We start from the raw sequence: 19,313 nt of genomic DNA, 5'->3' as shown, positions 1-19,313 counted from the left end.
CCAGAGCACGCATGTAAAAACGGTGCACTTGTTGCTCTCAAGCAAAAGCAATTAGGGAAAATCAACTGAAGCCTGAGATTGTGACTGAGATTTAATTAACTGCAGTAGAAGGTGAAATGACCTAACAACAATCATTTCACACTCAATATTGTTTTAAAAAATAATTACCATACACTGCTGCAAAATGAGTGCACATTCTAATGAGGATGTATTTAGATGGAAAATAAAGATGATTTGTTTCCACCTATAGATTTTCCACGGGTTTCCCCCTGTTCATTATCCAACCACCTCTGCACTTCTCTTAACCACTTGTCTCTGCTTCCATCATCCTTTTTCTCACGATCCCTTATCCCTTCTCTAAATCCCCTGTCCTTTTCCTTAACCCCTCTATATTTCCTTCCTTCTCCTATCCTCCTCTCTCCTCTGTCCTACCTTGCCTTCTCCTGCATTTCCTCTTCTCCTTCTGTCCTCCCACACTCATCTTGCACTCCTACTCATTCAAAACACTGAACCTACACCTATATCCTTCACACTAACAGGAGAAAGACAGGAACCTACGTCGGATCACCCGCATGGTCCTGGTGGTGGTTGCCGTCTTTATCGTGTGCTGGACTCCCATCCACATCTTTGTCATCATCACAGCTCTGATCAACATCCCCAGCTCCACGCTGCAGACTATCACTTGGCACTTCTGCATCGCCCTGGGTTACACCAACAGGTACGCATCCAGCAGTTGCCTTAGAAAATACTGCATATCCACTTAAGTACTGAAACTATTAGTCCTAAAAATTCAAGTGATTTTTTAAGTATTGTGAGATTTTGCTTAATTTTCTTGGTTGGTGAGTTTACTCAGAAGTTAACTATGAGAAGCAGATTTCATCTCTTTTTGACCATTTTTGCCCCCTGCAGTAGTCTGAATCCAGTTCTTTATGGCTACCTGGATGAGAACTTCAAGCGTTGTTTCCGTGAGTTCTGCACACCGAGTCCCTCGGTGCTGGAGATGCAGAATTCATCCCGTGCCGGAGCCACTGGCCGCAAGCCCCCACAACGTGACCACATCAGTGCACACACAGGAGAAAGATCCAATCAACAGGTAGTCAGTGTCTATGTGTATACTAGGGTTGTATACTGGGAATTGAGATCTTGGTATTTCCCAGGAATTCTTGCCAAAATCTGCTATTGTTTCCTGGGAAAAAATACCTGCAGGCCTCAGGAAATCTTTGTAATGTGTGTGCACCTGTGTCTTCATGTATTGAAACAAAGAAGCCATAGTTTGACCAGGAATACTGTTGTTAAACTGCTTTTTAGCTGCAGATGTTCCTTACAATTATTTTTCATGGTAAAATGGCAGCCTACTGTTCAGCTGTGTGGCAAAATATCTTTAGAAGTGTCAACAAACTATGCAGGCAGTTCAACTCTGTCTTAATCAGACATGCAGGATGGAGGCTCCGTTCCCAAATCAAAGTACAAAGCAATGTTCATCAGATGGAGCACTGCATGAAAAAATAGCCTCAAAATTACAAGTAAATGTCCAAGAACAAGGCTCAGTTTTTTCATTGATTCAAATAGTAATAATAATACAATAATACCCTCATGATAATAGTAATAATGAAGTGGGAAAACAGTCAATCCAGTGTGGTTATCAGGCTCACTCCATGCAGTAATAACCTCAGGTCAGCACTATAAAGACGGTCATAAACTCCCCTATACTCACACATATTAAAACTGATTAATAACATCATAAAATATGGGTAAATGCCATTTTAGGATTGATTATCTGCAGTTCTGTGTTTAAAATCAAACTCTGTTTATGGTGAGAAATGACTGCTGTATGTCTGGAAAGTAATAATTTTAAAATCACTGGAAAATCTTCAACCCTAATACATGCTGTACCAGTACATGTGTTAATAATAGTGTATGATGTTGTAGGGAGACCTTCATGAAAGAGTACAAATGAATATACTGCATAGGAAATAACATAAACATACTTCCTCTCGCTCTAACTCCTCTCTCTGCAGGTATGACTAGCCTTGGAGGGGTCGTCGATGGACTCTCGCTGTTGTGGCGGCATTGCCAACGACGATCTCAACTCAGAGGTCACGCAGGTCACCACAGGGCTCTGACCACACAGACACACCCACATGTATACACACAAACTACCCAGGACATGACCGAGACTCAACCGTTCTGACAATATGTTGCAAGCTTAACTGCATCAGGTCAGTTCATTCATCTGCCAACAAGCTCAGCTACTAACTGCATGGCAGTGCAAGACTTTTACTCTTCAATACAGAAATAGTTCAAACCAGACTTAACAGAAAAGAAAAGCATCATTGCAACACAATGGCCCCCTAATTAAAGATGTTTACTAAATCTGCATTTCCATTATAATTATTATCTTTATTGCTATTAATATTATCATTATATTTATATATATATCAATATATTGACTGTACAGACTGAATATGTACAGTAAACAAAGGCAAATGTACAGACAGAGATCTATAAATCTTAAAACTCATTGAGCTACGCCTCCTGTCCTAACCCTCACTCTATCACTAATTCCCCAGATTGTAAAAAAAAAAAAGATCAATTAATTGTCTTATGTTTGTTGAGTTCATATGACTGCACAACTGTCTATTACTTTTCCTCCTGATATTTCCTTTTTTAATTCATCACACGTCTGTGAGGATACTGTAAGTTGTAGGAAATGTGGTTTTATAGGAGTGACTGGACTGTATAGAACCTAATCCGATGCCTTTACTGAATCCTCAAAAGATCGTTGGCTTTAATGTCGTCACCACACAAAGACATCACTGGAAAGCTATTCAAAGTCATTCACAGCACCGACTGTGCTGCTCACCCTCGTTCAATATGGATTCACTCCATCATACCTTACACCTTATTAAGTCTATTCACCATTAATTGCACAGCACCATGCAGGCTATGGCCACTTCAGGAAGGTTGACTATTGTGGATGTATAACTGTGCTCTCTCCTCTCAGCCCAGAAAACCCTTTGTAGTCATTTACTGCCCCCTCTATCTTTTCCCCTTTCTTTTCCTTTTACTTCTATTTCATCTCTGTAAAGTCATTTTCTACCCATTTGCTGGGCTTATCATTAAGTAGACATACAGTAGAGAACTGCATGTTCTCTCTCTGCTGAATCTGACAAACTTCTGAATGTACAGAAGGGAAACCAGCTGTGTTTATCACACTGGATCCTTGTGCTGAACTGTGGATCCTTCAAACCAGCAAAGAAGACGCATCAGCCTGTTTTGCACACCGCACAGAACATGGTGTTGTGGCATATAGTACAAATATGTGGTACTACCAGTGCTTGATTAACTACAGCTTAACAGCCAGTACAAGAGCCGAGCAGGATTGTACATCTGTTGTAATCTTTAGAATTGCTTGTGCTTACGTGTTGTGCTATATGCTTTACTTGCCAGTTGCCTTTACAGTAGCTCTAATCTATATTCTGTGTAGTTCAGTATTTTTTTAAACAATCTGTAAAGATGAACATGATTGTATTGCTCTACCATGTAAAATACTGTAAGTATCCTGTTGCTTTTTTATAAACACAGAATCATGAAATTGCCAGAAAATGATTTCCAGTGACGATGGTGGACCAGCAAGTCATCGCGCTTCTAAATATAACTTTTGTCATATTGAATCTGCCTTGTTAACTGGGGAGGTGTATGTCAGTCAGAAAACAATGTGTATAAAACCATAAATTGTGAATTTTAAAATGTATGCAGAGTTTAACTTTATGGACCATTTCATATGTTTGTTTGACAACTGATGAATAACAATGTCATACTGTACATACAGGCAATCCACTTGTTGCATCAATGCTTTCAGTTTATTTAAAAGACTATACAGTGAGGCCTTGAAAAAACTGTTTATCCACCATCTACCATGAGAGAAAGACTGTTTAAAATGTTGTTGCCTAATTATCAACAATTGAAATATTGCTTGTCACTTAACAGCAGAAGATTTTGGCTGGTATGGGGCATCAAGTGTCACATGCTGCATTTCGTTTCATAAAACACATCACGAACAAAAATAAAATGTTGAGGAGCCATGTAGAGAAAGAAATAAAATATTTGAAAAATATAAATTATATCCAAAATTACCCAAGACAGCGTTACGTTTACTGAAAACATCCGTTAATCCTGACTGTAAAAGCCTTTTCCCGTAACATTAAAAGTAAAACCATAGGTTAGAAATATGAAAAATTAAACATAAATCTGACCTTTGTCTTGCTTGTGCAACTATGTCAGCTAATTAGCCAACTGTGGCTTTGTTAGCATTAAAGGTGCAGTGTGTAGCAGTTAGTGGCATCTAGCAGAACAGACTAGGCAGAAGTATGTTTTAATTAGTGTATAATCACCTGAAAATGAGAATAGTTGTGTTTTCATTACCTTTGAATGAGCCCTTTATATCTACATAGGGAGCAGGTCCTCTTCCATGCAGCCCACCATGTTGCACTGCCATGTTTCTTCAGCTAGTTGCAATCTGCAACCTCACTGCTAGATGCCACTAAATCCTACACACTGCACCTTTAAATGACAGTTTCCCATACTTACAAAAGCTCTACACTGCAATACAAAAACAATGCTGTATCTTTATGTCTTGTAGTGGATCATCAGCTGGTGAGGACACTAACTTTTTGTCAGGAATATGCACAGCTTCAGCCTCCATCTTTTCAGCCTGACAGAGGTGCATAGACCCCTTTTACAAGATTAGCTGGAAACTGTAAAAAGTCAGCCAGAGACGCCGTTTTCGACCAACTCATGGAGCTAACAATAGCTTGCTTGCTACGGCTTATAAAATCTACCAGCCACAGTTCAGCCAGTAAGATCCACACCTGCCGACTAGAAATGAAAAGTCTGCTTTTGTTTGCATTTGTCTGAAATCAAGGACTCATTGTTTCAAAAATAACAAAGAATTGTGAGTGGTAAATCTGTTGTTGCAAACTGCATTTTTTTATTTTCTCTTTTATGGACAATTTAAAACAAGGGTTTAGAGTAAACAGGATAAAAGCTGTCTGATTCAAATATCGCAAAAAAACAGAATAAAATTTTAAAAAGGAAGGTGGTGCTCGAGGGTTTAGCTCATACCAGAGACAGTTTCTCACATGTAGATATAGCTCTTATGGCCTTACAGTTCTGAGTAAGTTTCAGGGTATCTAAATATAAACTAAAAGTGGCTTTAAATGCACTAAAGTTTGGTTTTGGGTTTGAGAATTTGCTGGTGTGAATATAATATTTATGAATATAATGTAATACCTGCAAACTGCATGTGCTGAGCCACAAATGAAAACGTAGCAGCAGTAACGAATGGGGCATGGCTTAGTGAAGTGTCAATTATGGTAATGATATTGTAATTATATTTATTCATTACGAGATGAAGAAAAAGAAGGGTACACACTCTGTGGCTCAAAAAGTGACATTTGTCATCCTGACTACATTAATGTAATATATGCCGTTAAGACATTTTTCAGCAAGTGACATTTGATGCACCATAAAGAAAATACTCTTGAAGGTAGCATTAATTTAAATGGGTTTATTTCTGTCTATGATCTCTATTTACATGGCCCATGACTCATATATGACTTGTATTCTAACCTTGAAATGGCACTTCGTGTAATCTACTGTACAGAGGATAATTTCTACTTTATGGATGACACTGTAACACAAAGCTTACAATTTTACTGTTAATCGGTGCATTGTCTATTGAATAAAATCTAATTCTGAATATCACTGAATGCATTTTCTCTTGCGTCTGAATAAAGTATCATCTGCATTGTGGTCTGTCTTTTCTTCCAATAATGTACAGTACCAGTCAAAAGTTTGGACACACCTTGTCATTCAAGTGAATGGGAAAGTGTGTCCAAACTTTTGACTGGTACTGCCTGTCTTCTTTTCTCAGGATGAAACACAACACAGCTTTTCTATGTACACTCTGTACTCTGTACACTCAGAGATGATGAGTACAAACAAATAAAAATGAATTACGAGGAAATGTGGACTTTCATTGCAAAATATATTATGTTGGCCGTAGGAAGACAATAACTCAGACCCAGCAACCATACGAGGCTGGAGCTTTTTCCCCATTAATCACTTCAGAACTGTAATTTATTACCAAACAATTTCTGTAATCTAAAACTTATTATTGTGACATTTGGTGATCTCCATTTCTCATGAAATGCTGTATCAGCATGTGTGTTTGGCTGTGGATTAAGACATTGCAGTGGAGAAGTAGTAAAAACTCAGGTGTAACAAATTAACCATTAACGATGGAAATTAACTGTCCTAGTGAGCCATATCAGCGAGCCAGCATGCACAGCTAATACACGTGAGCTTGACAAGAGGAATGTCTGTGTCTGTGAGGAAGGTGTAAAGGCTACTTACACACATTTGTTGTTTTACCAGTGCCCTCCCTTGGTATTTTCCCTCATGGGAAATCCCCACTGTCATCTTAAATGACGGCCAATTACTCTGAAAACTCAAGTGGACTAGTGAGATTGACAGCTCAAGACCTGAGGGAGTGAGGAAATAATGACATACACCAAAAAGGTATATGTTATAATCTTCCATTAATTTTTTTGCCTGTTGGAATATGTATTAATATACTGTATCATTTCTTTTTTTTTTAGCAATTCTGCATTTCATCCTATATTAAATCTACATACTGTTCTTATTCTGACCCTTCAGAGTATACCTTCATAATTAGTCTCTATACCGAACGTCTGAACCACAAATCTATTTTTCAGACATAAATATTTTATTAGTTATTAATAAATGTTATTAATCTTTAATGGAGTTCTCAGGAAGCAGAGAGAGTGTATTCTTGTATAGGTTTTACACTGTTGTACTCTTGTTGATGAAGAAAATACATTCACAATCACACTATGTTTCGGTCCAATGTTACCCTAAAGCAGGAAAACACAACAGTCATAATTATTTCAATGAATGTTATTAAATGTGAATAATGCAACAACATTTTTCAGTGGTGGTTTTTAATTTTTTAAATAAATTTAACCCTCTATAGCGTGTACTAAATGTTTATCAGCTGTACAAATTTTTTTCAAAAATTTGAAACATTTCCATTTTTTTTCAAAGTGTTTCAATGTAAAAATGAGTCAAAATTGCCCTGAATAGTATGTGAGGGTTAAGGACTTACAGTATTTATGAAAGTAAGCCATCTCCTTATTATTCTTCCTTATTGTCAGTATTTCAAATAATTAATTTTACTCAATTATTAAGCTTGCTTAAGGGCAGGTGCTTTTCATGTTGAGTCTTCTGCTCCTCTCTAACGTGGCCCCCCTCACTCAGCAAGAGGCCACTCACTTGACATATGGTGCCACGAACAGCATCACCAAGTGCTGAAGGGAGGTGAAAGAGGGTGGTAATACCTGTTTCCACCGCATCGTATTTCTTCACGCTGGCTTGAGTTTGACTTGATTGAAGTGCAGTAAGCGTTTGTTTGCTGTAAAAACCTGCTTATTTTCTCCATTAACCACATGCTATGATCAGCCAAAGGCCTGTTTACTCAAGGCTTTGGTTATGACCTGAGCAAAGCCACTTGTAGCAGTGAAGAGATAAAGCAAGACTCTGGCCTGTGGCTTTTCCTGCTGGAGCCTTCAGAGTGGAACAGCTATGTATGAAGACGATAACCACAAGATCCGGAGAACTATGTGACCTTCTCAAATGAATAGAATCACATTTCCTGTTGAATCTCATTACTTTTGGTCATGGCTGTTGCAGAAATTGTAGATATTCTAAAAGCTATATGATACTCAAACCTCTTTTTTAAAAAAAACAAAAAAAAACAACAACAAACAAACAAAAAATATGAATCCAAGATATATAAAACATGCACCTTTAATCAATGATACATATCATAAATATATTGAACATGTATGCAGAATAACTGTTGTGTTTACATGCATCATAAAAACACATTTATAAAATTTGTTGTTCTTGCAGAATATCACTTAAGATTATGTCTAAAATTCAAATATATTTAAAAGGTCACATGTAAACATCATCAATCTAGACAGTCTGTAAGGTCACTGTGGATGTCATGCGTTTGCATGTGTGTTTGAGAGCCTGCATGAAGTGCTTTCACTTGTGTCTGAGCCAGAAAACGTCATCATCATGAATCTCAGTAGTGTGTGGGGGTCTCCGCAGGTTGTATATCTCCGTACATGCCTTCCCCTCTGACTTGTCATGTTTGGAGCTGTCGAGGAAGCAGGCATCAACTTATTGGAGTTGGCTGGATGATTAGTCCTGTCATAGCGATTTTTATCAAGTGGCGTTGAATGTCCCCTCTTCCTGCAGAGACGGTGCTCTCATGCGGACGTGACGCTGTGAAGCTGCCCTTGTCTGTACGGAAAGCTAATCAACCAAACCTATGTTTAATGACCTCGTCCTTTAAAGGTCAAGTCTTTGTCTAGAGGAGAAAATTTAGGGTCTGTGTGAAAAGACTGAAGAAGATTTTCATATGAAAAATTATACAGAAATATAATAATATGGCTGATTTCTTTCCCCTGTGTGGAACCTTAATGTGTTGTTTTGCATACAGAGAACAGCTGTGTGCATTCTGTTAATGTTCCTCTAAATTGGACATATTTGATAAGGTGCATGTAAACACATTAGACAGTTATTACACATGTCTAGTATATTTATGAACTGATATCATTAATTAAGGAGGTGTCTTGGATCCATGTTTTTTTAAAAAGGTTTCAGTCATATAATCTGTAGAATACCAACAACAGCCATGACTTAAAATGACAGGAAATGTGGACTAACAGGAAATGTGATTCCTTTTCATTTGAGAAAGGCATGCAGTGCTCCAAATCTTGTGATTATCTTCTTCATACATTGCCGTTCCACTTTAAAGGCTCTAGGGGGGGGAAAGCCAAAGGCCAGATACTCTTTTTATCCTTTCTACTGCTACAAGTTGCTTTGTTCAGGTCATAACCAAAGCCTTGAGGAAACAGGTCCTAGACTGGCCACAGGAAAAATGTATTTTTTAAAGCAAATAAACATAAATCCTTTATGAAACCCCAAACAGCAGAGTGAAATTGAACAGAGCCGTGCCAAATCCGATTTAAGTCCTCCAGGCTTTGATACCCCAGCAGCTCAGCACTATCATAGAGCAGTAGTTTCCTCAGGCTATTTCACACCTAGATGAATGGCTAACCGGGTCTCATTATCTGACCAAGAGGAACATTGGGTTTTTGCTGGTGTGGTTAACAGCAGATCAGGAGGTGGACGCTGCATTTCCTGAGAGAGAATCTCAGGTGTGGTGGGGAGATGAAAGTCATGGTTTGTCCTGAGAAAACAGAGAGGAAGAAAGCCAGAAAAACAGTTGGTTGAGCTAATGTATCCGTAAGCAAATGACCACTGAGTCCTGCAAAGCTGCCATCCACCTCATCAGTTTGTCCGCCAATAAACCAGAAACCCAGGAGTCAAAAGCCAGCAGTTTGTCAGCTGACCAATGAGCCACCTCAGTTTGTCTGCCAACCAATCAGCCATCGCTATAACAACCCTACAGGGTGTAGTTTGTTTTTACTTCTTCTCTCTATCCACCTCCGATGCCTGGTGGTTTTGAATGGCTCAGTCTTCCATTTAAATCACTGGAAAGATCGCTGACTCAATTCTTTACTAGGCTATCACTCAGCAGGACTGTGGGGCACAGGAGCTATCCAGTCAGGTAATATTCACATCCATCCACCTCATTTCATTACCCTTTCCTCCAGCTAGTGCTTTGCTTTGCAGTTCCCCGTTCTGCCCACTAAAAGATTAGCTATCAAAGTTTGATTATCGAGCCCCTACCATAGGTGTAGCTCTGCAAAAGTGAGATAAAACTGCAGCTATCTAGTTTCTGGCAGAATGCAAAAAGAGGAAAAGAATGTATACTGAATCTATACTCCTATATATATATATATATATATATACACACACACACACTCACATTCAAGGTCTGAGTGTCCCTTAAACATGTTACATACACTTTTCCTTTTCTGCTAGAGCTTATTCCACAGACCTTGGAGGAATATTACACACTTGAGGGCTCTTCATAAGGTACATTGTACCGAGTATTTGTAATATCATCTATGAAGAATCATTCCTCTGTCCCTATAATTCGTATTAATGTGCCACCTTTCATTTTCTCTGGTATGTTTAAAGGGGACCTATCATGCTTTTCCTTATTTTAAGTCATATATATGTTACAATGTCAGATGTTCATGTTAAACATGGCCAAAGTGTCAAATAATGAGATAAACGTATGTAGAAGTAATCCCTGTGAGCAAAAAGATCAGGCTCCAGACTGCTCTGAACACTCAGGCTGTGAGTGTTTTTTCCATTACACAGCGCTGCAAAGTAAAATAAGTTGTTTACCTCTTGGAGGTGTGCTTTTTGTCTGCAGCTCTTCATCAAACATCATCATCAATGTGCCTGTTTCTGCTTGTACTATTCCTCCCTGCATTATTTCTAACCAATCCGCTGAACAAAGAGCTCCAAATATCTTTGTGTTGACTGGTTTTCAGTGCCAGTCTCCTGTTATTTAGTCGTTTAAAAGCTTATGAAGCAGTAAAGCAGGAAATGTTTGGTTTTCATCAGCGGTAACTTAACACGACTCTGATATCTTGAGATGAGAATATTGAATGTTTTAGGAAACCCTTCCTCTCTGCAAGTGTCTTAAAGGAACACTCCACTGATTTTACACATGAAGATCAGTTTACAACTCATGGGGAGTAGTATAATGTTTACAATGTGGCTGAGAAGGGAGCTCTAAAGTATGAGAAAATGACCTGATGATGTCATGGTGATGTCATCAGGGTTATATGACTGGAGAAAACATTTTTTAAAGAAAAACCTGCATCACACATGGATGTAATAAGGAGAACTGGATGCCAGATTCAAAGATGGTGCCCTGTTCATTCCTATGGAAGTTGCTCAGTGGCAAATGAAGTAAAAAAAATCAACTTCCAGCTGTAAAGAAATTATCCAGATGTTGTTCATGCTTCTGCACTTTTGCGCACTAGAGACTCCTGCTGACTGAGCTGGCTTACTTCCAGTTGGCTCTCTGATCACTGGAGTGTTGATCAATTAATTTAATCGCACAGTTCTTCTAGGCTTTCCAAATGTTACTAGACTGAATGTATCAAATTCTGAGAATACGTTTTCATTTTCATTTTTGCAAAAAAAAAAAAAGAGGAAAAATCACCATTTTACAGCTGCTCCTTTTCCAATAACTGTGATGTGGATGTTTACCAGGCAGGGAGGGTCAAATAAAAGATGGTGTCGAGTTGCATTATGGGAAATGTAGGATTTCTTATTTTTGGAGCTTGACAAGGCAATAAAATTGAAGATACCTCGGGCTCTTTGATTTTCACTGTTCTTTGTTTAAACGACGTGTACAGCAAATCTTTTTTTTGCAAAATGCAATCAAGATGCTGAATGCATAGTCTATAATTTCACAAAAACTTAGCTGATCTCTCATTCTATTTTATTGTAATGTATTTTTGCGTTTTAACTATTTTCTACTGTAGTTATCTATTTTAAATTATGCTGTCTGTAAATACGTTGTACTGTATTGTCAATTGTCCTGTTCTGTGTTATTTTTCAGCCTTGTGTGGTGAAACCAAAGATAATTTTCCACAGTGTGGGCAATAAAGTTCCTTCCTTCCCAAATTGTCTCTCACTATTCACCTCCATGAAAGAACTAATCCATTTAAACCCAAATAAATATTCATTACTAGAAACTTTAATTTCCATGTTGAATTGTATACTCGCCTAGATACAAATTTAACATTGTTGCATGTTCAGCTGACCCATTGTACATTGACTTAAATAGAGTTGATTGGAATGAATTACTTAAACGTGTACCAATTTATCACCTCTCCATTTCCCAATAATTATAATTCCCAATAATTAGTACCAAATTAAATTATTGTTTCCTGGAACCTTCCTATGAATTAGAGTTAGATATCAGCTCCTCTCTAAGAAATTATATAGGAAACTCTGTGACCTTTAAATGTTTCTGTAATATTTTTTTCAATATATAAATTGAATCGTAAATTTGCATCTTAACAAAGATGTACTCTCTCTTGAATAAGGCCATAACACTACATGATGTAACAGAGCATATTTATTCAACAATATCTCCACAGTGTCCAGTAATTAAAATGTAGTACTTTTTATGCAAACTCTTGAGTTTTTAAGTTATGGAGAGCTACAGACTGAAGTATAATGGAAACTCAAGGAAAGGCCTGTTAATAATGGTCACGATCACATATACACAAACACACACACACACACACACACACACACACACACACACGCACACACACACACACAGAATGGAAAGAAGTAGCATAATGTAACAGGCTGTATTAGCAGCACACATCATTATTTTCCCCTTCTATCTCATGCCTCCTTCAAGTGGGTGTCGGAGGACTAATTACACACATATAATTGTACCTTTATTCTCATTCTGATGTAAATCCCACATCTTTTCAACTGTACACCGTTCTCATTCTGTATTCAGCTTCCTTTAGGCCAAGGGACTGTAGATACCGTCCAGTTTTATCCCTTGAACCCTGCTGATCTCCTCCCTTTTCCTATTTAACCTCTAAATAAACCTGAATACATCGTTATAATACAAGACCATAAACGAATGGAACCTAATCAAGGCTAACACAAGACTCTGGGCATTCTCACTTTTTTTCTTTAATGAAATCAGGGCAGTATCTCATCTCTCAGTGGTTTCTGCCCAGACATGTACAAGAAGTGTAATCTCTATCCTTGTAGATCTCCTTTGTGCAGTGTGATAAATGGACCTTCCTCTCTTATTACTGTTATCCTTCATATCAAATGTAAGATACTGTCATCGGGTATTTTTCACACAGCACGCGAACTATACAGATAATCAACACTGATGAACAGCAGTCCTCGTGGGATCTAATTGAGCAGTTGTCTAGTTTAATCACACTTGATGAAGTAATACAACATTTGGTGGAGGCTTTTTCCAAACCTAAAATTCTAAGACTTGTAGCTTTTAGCGTATCATTGGGAATTAACTTCTGACGTCAACATTGTTCTGCTCTTAAAAAGTTCCATTATAATGGCAAACTTTATTGATTCTTTCTGGATTTCTAGTCATTTCTATTCATCACAGGCTGAACACATAAAACCAGAAGCAGCACCACCATCAACATTTCCACACAATTCAGCCCCTTTACCACATGTACCTTAACCTGTAAATGCTCAGGCAATTTTCTCCTTGTGTGTCTTGTGGGAACAGAGGCTGATGTCAATTTTCCATGTACAGATCAAGGTCTAAATCTTTCACAGAGGCTCTAGTGGAACAGAGGCAATAACATTTCTAGGAAAAGGTTACAATATTTTTATGTAAGAGCAGTTTATGTAGCCATATGTATGTTGTGGAGGCAGTCCAATGGATGTCAGTGGATGTGGTCTGCTGAGAACAGCAGCTCGTCTGCTATTGCAATGACATTTGAGTTCTGCTGCCTTCTGCTCTCTTGTCACATCTCCATTGCTGTTACCAAGGAGAAAACACAAATGAGTTGACTCAGCTAACAGCAACATGCTAATAATGAAAGACAAGAAACCGAAAAAAGACACTTGTGCACAAGGCAAGTATTTATCTGAAGTGCAAAGTGTTACCATTAAGAGACTGGAGATGGAATTAAGCTTTGGTTATAAAAACATATTAAACACATTCTGCTACAACACTGCTATTGCAAAATCTTATGTGACTTACCCTCAAATAACAGTAAATAAAACCTCTCTTGTTTTCATTATGTTTTTATAAATTGATGTAATATTGAATATATTATATTGTACAATATTAAATCCCAATTCCCTCAGTAATATTAACTGTATGAGTAAGATTAACAACAAATCTATTTGTCTACTTTCTTTGTGTACATGAAGCAAGACTATGCAGCCATGCTAGACATGAATGTCTACAAAATTTCATGACAATCCATCAACCTAGAGGAAGAAGAATGTCAACCTAGAGGTGACGGTAGAGGAAAACTCTGTAGGATTTGTCCTCCAGGGATGATGAATGGCAGTACAACATTTCACCTTAATCTGTCCAATAGTTGTTGAGATATTTCAGTCTGGACCAAAGTGGAACAACAGACCAAATGACAGACGTTGCCATCCAGAGTGCATCTAATATGGATAAAGACATCAAAAGTGCATTCAGCAGATTTAGGCCAACATAACTTATGTTGCTATTAATATTCAAGAGAGTACTGAATTTCTCCTGAAAATTTCTTGTATCTAGTTCAACAAACAGCATGAGCTATGAGTTGGTAAAAGTTCCACCAAGTAGTGATTTTTCCCTCTAAACTTCTCACATGGTTTCATTTCAATAAAAGTTCAAATGATCCAATATTTCACCAATAATGAAAGATTAGAGAAAAGGTCCAAAAATTTAAAATAGATTTATGTATCAGAACTTGCCATTTCACAACCCCTCAGATTTATCTAGTGACCATTTGGAGGGGCCTGACCCCTAGGTTGGGAACCACTGAACTAAACTAGATAACTGTATATAAAGTAGTTCAAACTAGGTCCACCTCCAGCAGCTACAACAGTAACATGCTGCTTACACACTGATGATTCAGTATTAATAATCTAATGGTGTCATATATAATAATATATCAGTAAGAGGGACCAAACCACTACTTTTACTGAATACTTTAATGACATCAAGCTCATAACACTTATGTACTTAAATAGAAACGTAAGGTAATAATAATAATAATAAACATAATCATAATAATGAAATAAACAAAATAGTACAAAAATTAAATTTAAAATTTAAAATCTATTTAAAGAATGGAATAATAATAGTTTTGAAATGGAATATAAAACTCGAAATGAAATATTAACTGTACAAAGGAAATATGGACTAATTAAGTGTATGAAATATATGAAGGTGATAAGTGGTGTGCAATAAATAATTAAATTATGTAACAGTGAAGGTTGAATGCAATGTTAAGTCCATTTTGATGAAATATATGAAAGTGACTAGCGCAGGGATTAACTGAGGGATGTGAAATGTAAAATCCACTTTCATGACAGTGTAGCTCAGCTATTTAGTAGGGCAGCAGCTTCTGGAAAGAAGTATCTGCTGGAGGTTTTTATGGATCTCAGCCTTTTTCCTGAGGGAAGAAGTTAAAAGAGTCTGTGTCCAGGGTGGGATGGGTCGGAGGTGCTGGTATGGTATATAGTAATCTGATAAACACTAACTTTATCTTGAATTCTAAGTTATTATGCCTACATTGTAAACCTGGTACATCCTGGTTTGGCAACACTGTACTTAATCATGGTATGAAAGCGACAACAGAAAGTTGCAGCCTTTGTTTCCCCCCGGTTCATTTTAAACGGCGAACGTACCGGAAGTCGTCACTTTGTTGCATTACGACGAAGTGCGAATATTATTTACACCTTTTATCTAAAACTTCTAACATCAAATCGAGTAAGTGTGTTTTATATTTCGTTTTAAAACTTCTTTATCACAGAGAAACTGATAATCAGCTGTAAAGGAGCGTCTTTATTAGGCTAACATCAGCTAGCAAACAGCACGTTATTGCTAGCTATAATTCTATTGAAACCAACGTTAGCATGCTAACTGTCTCTGTGTAAAAGCGAAGAAGGTAACGTTATTTACCGTTTATTGTTGTATTTAATGAAGTACATGAGGAGAACGGATAGAGAAAGCCATCCATGTCCCCCTTTGCTAAATAGCTGGTAACGTCATGACGGAAAATTCAACCAGGTTCACAATTTTTCAAGTCTGTCTTGAAACAACACTTGGGTTCCCATATGAACAATGAACTGTTTCCCTCGCTGTAATTATTCCTCATGTTCATACTGACTATTAAAAGATCCCCTTCTAATGCATTCTGAGTTATCATATCAAGTGGATATGTGTTTGTGTTTCCCTGTTGGGCTGCGGTGGAAGTATAGTAACAAAAAGAGGGACTTTGGCTCTAAAAGGGCTGTAACATTGAAAGATATCTACTTGATTTGACTCGCGTGGACGGTTGAAGCATCACATAAGCTTCAGATAAACTTTAAATACATTTTTACACAGAAGGAGGCTTGTGGATTATAGCCCCCATCATTTACATTGTAAGTGCATTATGAAGGGATCTTCCAATGGCGAGTATGAACAGGAGGAATGATTATGGCAAGAAACATCTGTTTCATTTGAGCAATTGACTGCTGTTTTAAGACAGACTTGAAAAATTGTGAACCTGTCCTTATTATTCCATATTCTTTAATCTCACTGTGCTGCCTCTGTATGCAGGGTACAATATTAGCAGCAGCCACCAGCCAAATGTTGGTAAAATATGCAAGTGGCTGGTAAATTTGCTTCACTCACCAGCCAAAAAAACAATGGTAAACTATTGAGTGGCTGGTAAAATTTGAACATTTACTAGCCATTTGGCCAGTGGACAAAAAAGTTAATTTTGCAACCTGTCTGTATGACTTCATTCACATTATGACTTTTTGTTCCTTCTTTGGTTAGAATGACAGACAGATACAACATCCACAGTCAGCTGGAGCATCTCCAGTCTAAGTACATCGGCACCGGACACGCTGACACCAGCAAGTGGGAATGGCTGGTCAACCAGCACCGAGACTCTTACTGCTCCTACATGGGACACTTTGACCTGCTCAACTACTTCTCTGTGGCTGAGAACGAGAGCAAAGCGCGTGTCCGCTTCAACCTGATGGAGAAGATGCTACAGCCGTGTGGACCACCAGCAGACAAACCAGACGATGCCTAGGTTACACTGGAGTGAGCTGTGGAAGATTTTTTTTTTTTTTTTTTTTTACAGGATTTTTGGGGGGTTTTGATGGACATTCAACTTGATTTCTGCCAAACATTTTCAATGTTGTACTCTCTAAACTTTCACCTTTCCATAAAATTAGGACGGCTGTGTTTTTAATACTGAATGGATGGTCGACTTACACAACAGAAGATGCCTGGACTCAGATCTTTATATTTTTTGCATCTGGACCACTGAAAAACATTGATTCTTACAGCTCTGCAGCTGTCATGGAAGTTAGCATCAAAAAAGTCAGAGTGAGGAAAGTAGGAAGGGCTTCAACACCTTTTTAGAGAAAATAATGGAAATGTTTGTTATTGCTACATTACAGAGAATAGAAATTGTTAAGCGACACACTCATCTGTCATGTGTTGGTCGTTGTATTCTTGATTGAAATTTTTGTTTTGATTTAATTAAAATTCGTATTTCTCCATGTTGACTGCATTTACATGTTTTAATATCTGGTGTTTCATGGATCAGATTAGTTAATAAGGTAAGGTATAAGATTAGGTACCTGTTAAGTCTCAAGTGTGTGCCTAAAATATGAAATAATTTCTCATCAGAAGGTCTGAGTGAAAAATGATTACATTTATTCTCTTGACAGATTCTTTTGTCCAAAGTGATGTACAAATGAGGTGCAATCTGAGCTGCAGTAGATCAAGGAAATTCATTTGAGAATAATTGTTGTAACACTCATCAAAGGCTTGTCTAGCAGATCACTTTTTTTTGAGAGAGAGAAAGAGCATATTAGTAAGTATTTTTTGAAGACAAATAGATTCTGCTGACCAAATTGAGTTTGATAGCTTGTTCCACTACTGAGGGACAATAAAGGAGTTTAGATTGAGATTTCCTGCCTCGCAGTGAAGGTAAGACTAGTCGTCCTTTTTTGAGCGTGAAGGTGCATAAACTTGAACGAGGCAGTTCAGATACATAAAGTGTAGAACATGCCAGGCCACTATAATCCTCCAGAACACTTTTACTGCTCCTTAGCTTAGAGTCTACACCACTATTCTTTTGGAAGATATTCACAGATTTTATGTTTCGGTCAAGGTGGTGGAGAGTGCTGTAGGTGTTCAGTTGAGTTGAGATCTGGTGACTCTGAGGGCCATATAGCCTTTCATGTCATATTTATACCCATCAAACCATTCAGTGAGTCTCATGCCCTGTATGGGAGCATCTGTCATGTTTCTGTATTCATTTGTTCAGGTTTTTTCTCAGAAATGTCCCCTGTCTTCAGATTTCATGCTAATTCCTATATACAGTATGATGTTCATGTTTGATAGAGCTAAAATTGCCGGGTCTGGTGCTTATAATTAACATATCTTAAAAGCAAGTAACAGCAATTAGCTTGCAGAATGGATATTAAATTCTCATGCAGTGGCAGCAGTTTAAAAGCTGTCATGAAGCACAGCTCAGGGTAGACATTAAGAAAATTATTCCAGTGTTGAATATGAATCAGTGCCTTTGATCAACAGTGTCAGCTTTATAGTCTGGTAGACGTGAGAAAATATTTTGATACTGCAAATATCTTCGGGGTAGTTAAAGTTGGATAGATGTTTGAAGCTGCAGTTTGAACTGGAGCAGGCAGCAGGAACAGTGAGACAGTGAGAAAAGAGCAGCAGGTGTGATTTGACCTGCTGACTTCAGGTGATTTTAAAAGCACATTGCTGGCAAAATTCACACACACACACACACATGCATACATATGCAGAGACAGACAGTGGGAAAGGATGCAATGCATGACTCATTGTTGGATTGAGTGATTAGTCAGTGGGTGCCAAGGAAGTTCTTGTGTTGTGCATCATGTCTGAGAGTGTGCATTAGAGGGTTTCTTAGTAGGGTAAGTCCTTGCCATCTGTCCTCACTGTGAGAGTCGTGGAGACGGCGCTGCCAAGTCAGGCATGAAAGCAGCATGAGGTCTGCCGTCACACACACACACACATATGAAACACTCACATAAACTGCTTGACTTGTTCTCACAGAGAAACAAGCACATAAATAGATGCCTGCTCTTCAGTTTCCAGCTAGATCATAGAGGCGGTCTCACCTTTTTTAAATGGTAATAAGGTTCACAGGAGGGTGTACTTTGATTCTAGGCTTCAAGTACAACTGTAGGTCAAGCACTATGAGAGAAACCTTTCCTAATGTTCTCTCTGAGGAAAAATCCAAACATTTCTTTCATTTATTGTGTTAAGTATTCTAAGAAAAAAATCACCTGCGGATGGGAGAAATGAGAGAATAGGCGGATCAGGATGCAGTATTCATCTTGAAGGTTGTTCGTTTGCCTTGGTGAGAACCATTCTTTGCTTTTTCAACAGACCTTTTTGTAAGAGAAGTATACTTTTACTGTACTAATGTGTAGAGCAGCAGATGCTTTTTTTTTCTTTAAAGCATATTTTTAAGGCACAAGTGATA

General features: G+C 37.9%; 2 protein-coding genes across 2 annotated transcripts in view; both read left to right on the top strand.

The window, feature by feature from the left end:
- Positions 1-2,028, top strand: part of oprm1 (opioid receptor, mu 1) — a 28,466-nt gene extending 26,438 nt beyond the window's left edge. The window contains exons 4-6 of the mRNA XM_044373448.1: positions 540-718; positions 910-1,110; positions 2,019-2,028. Coding sequence (XP_044229383.1) covers positions 540-718; positions 910-1,110; positions 2,019-2,028 — 390 coding nt within the window. The remainder of the gene's footprint in view (positions 1-539; positions 719-909; positions 1,111-2,018) is intronic.
- Positions 2,029-15,402: 13,374 nt separating this feature from the next.
- On the top strand, positions 15,403-17,331 carry sf3b5 (splicing factor 3b, subunit 5). The gene is made up of 2 exons (XM_044373724.1): positions 15,403-15,538; positions 16,595-17,331. Exon 2 carries the CDS (start codon positions 16,596-16,598, stop codon positions 16,854-16,856), a length of 261 nt encoding a protein of 86 aa, XP_044229659.1. The 5' UTR covers positions 15,403-15,538; position 16,595; the 3' UTR covers positions 16,857-17,331.
- The last annotated feature ends 1,982 nt before the right edge of the window (positions 17,332-19,313 follow it).

This window comes from Thunnus albacares, chromosome 14 (genome assembly GCF_914725855.1).
Source record: "Thunnus albacares chromosome 14, fThuAlb1.1, whole genome shotgun sequence".
NCBI lineage: Eukaryota > Metazoa > Chordata > Actinopteri > Scombriformes > Scombridae > Thunnus > Thunnus albacares.
This window is presented reverse-complemented; position numbering and strand designations above follow the sequence as displayed.

Coding starts and splice junctions, on each gene's coding strand:
- sf3b5 (XM_044373724.1), top strand. CDS start 16,596: ATGACAGACAGATACAACATCCACAGTCAGCTGGAGCATCTCCAGTCT.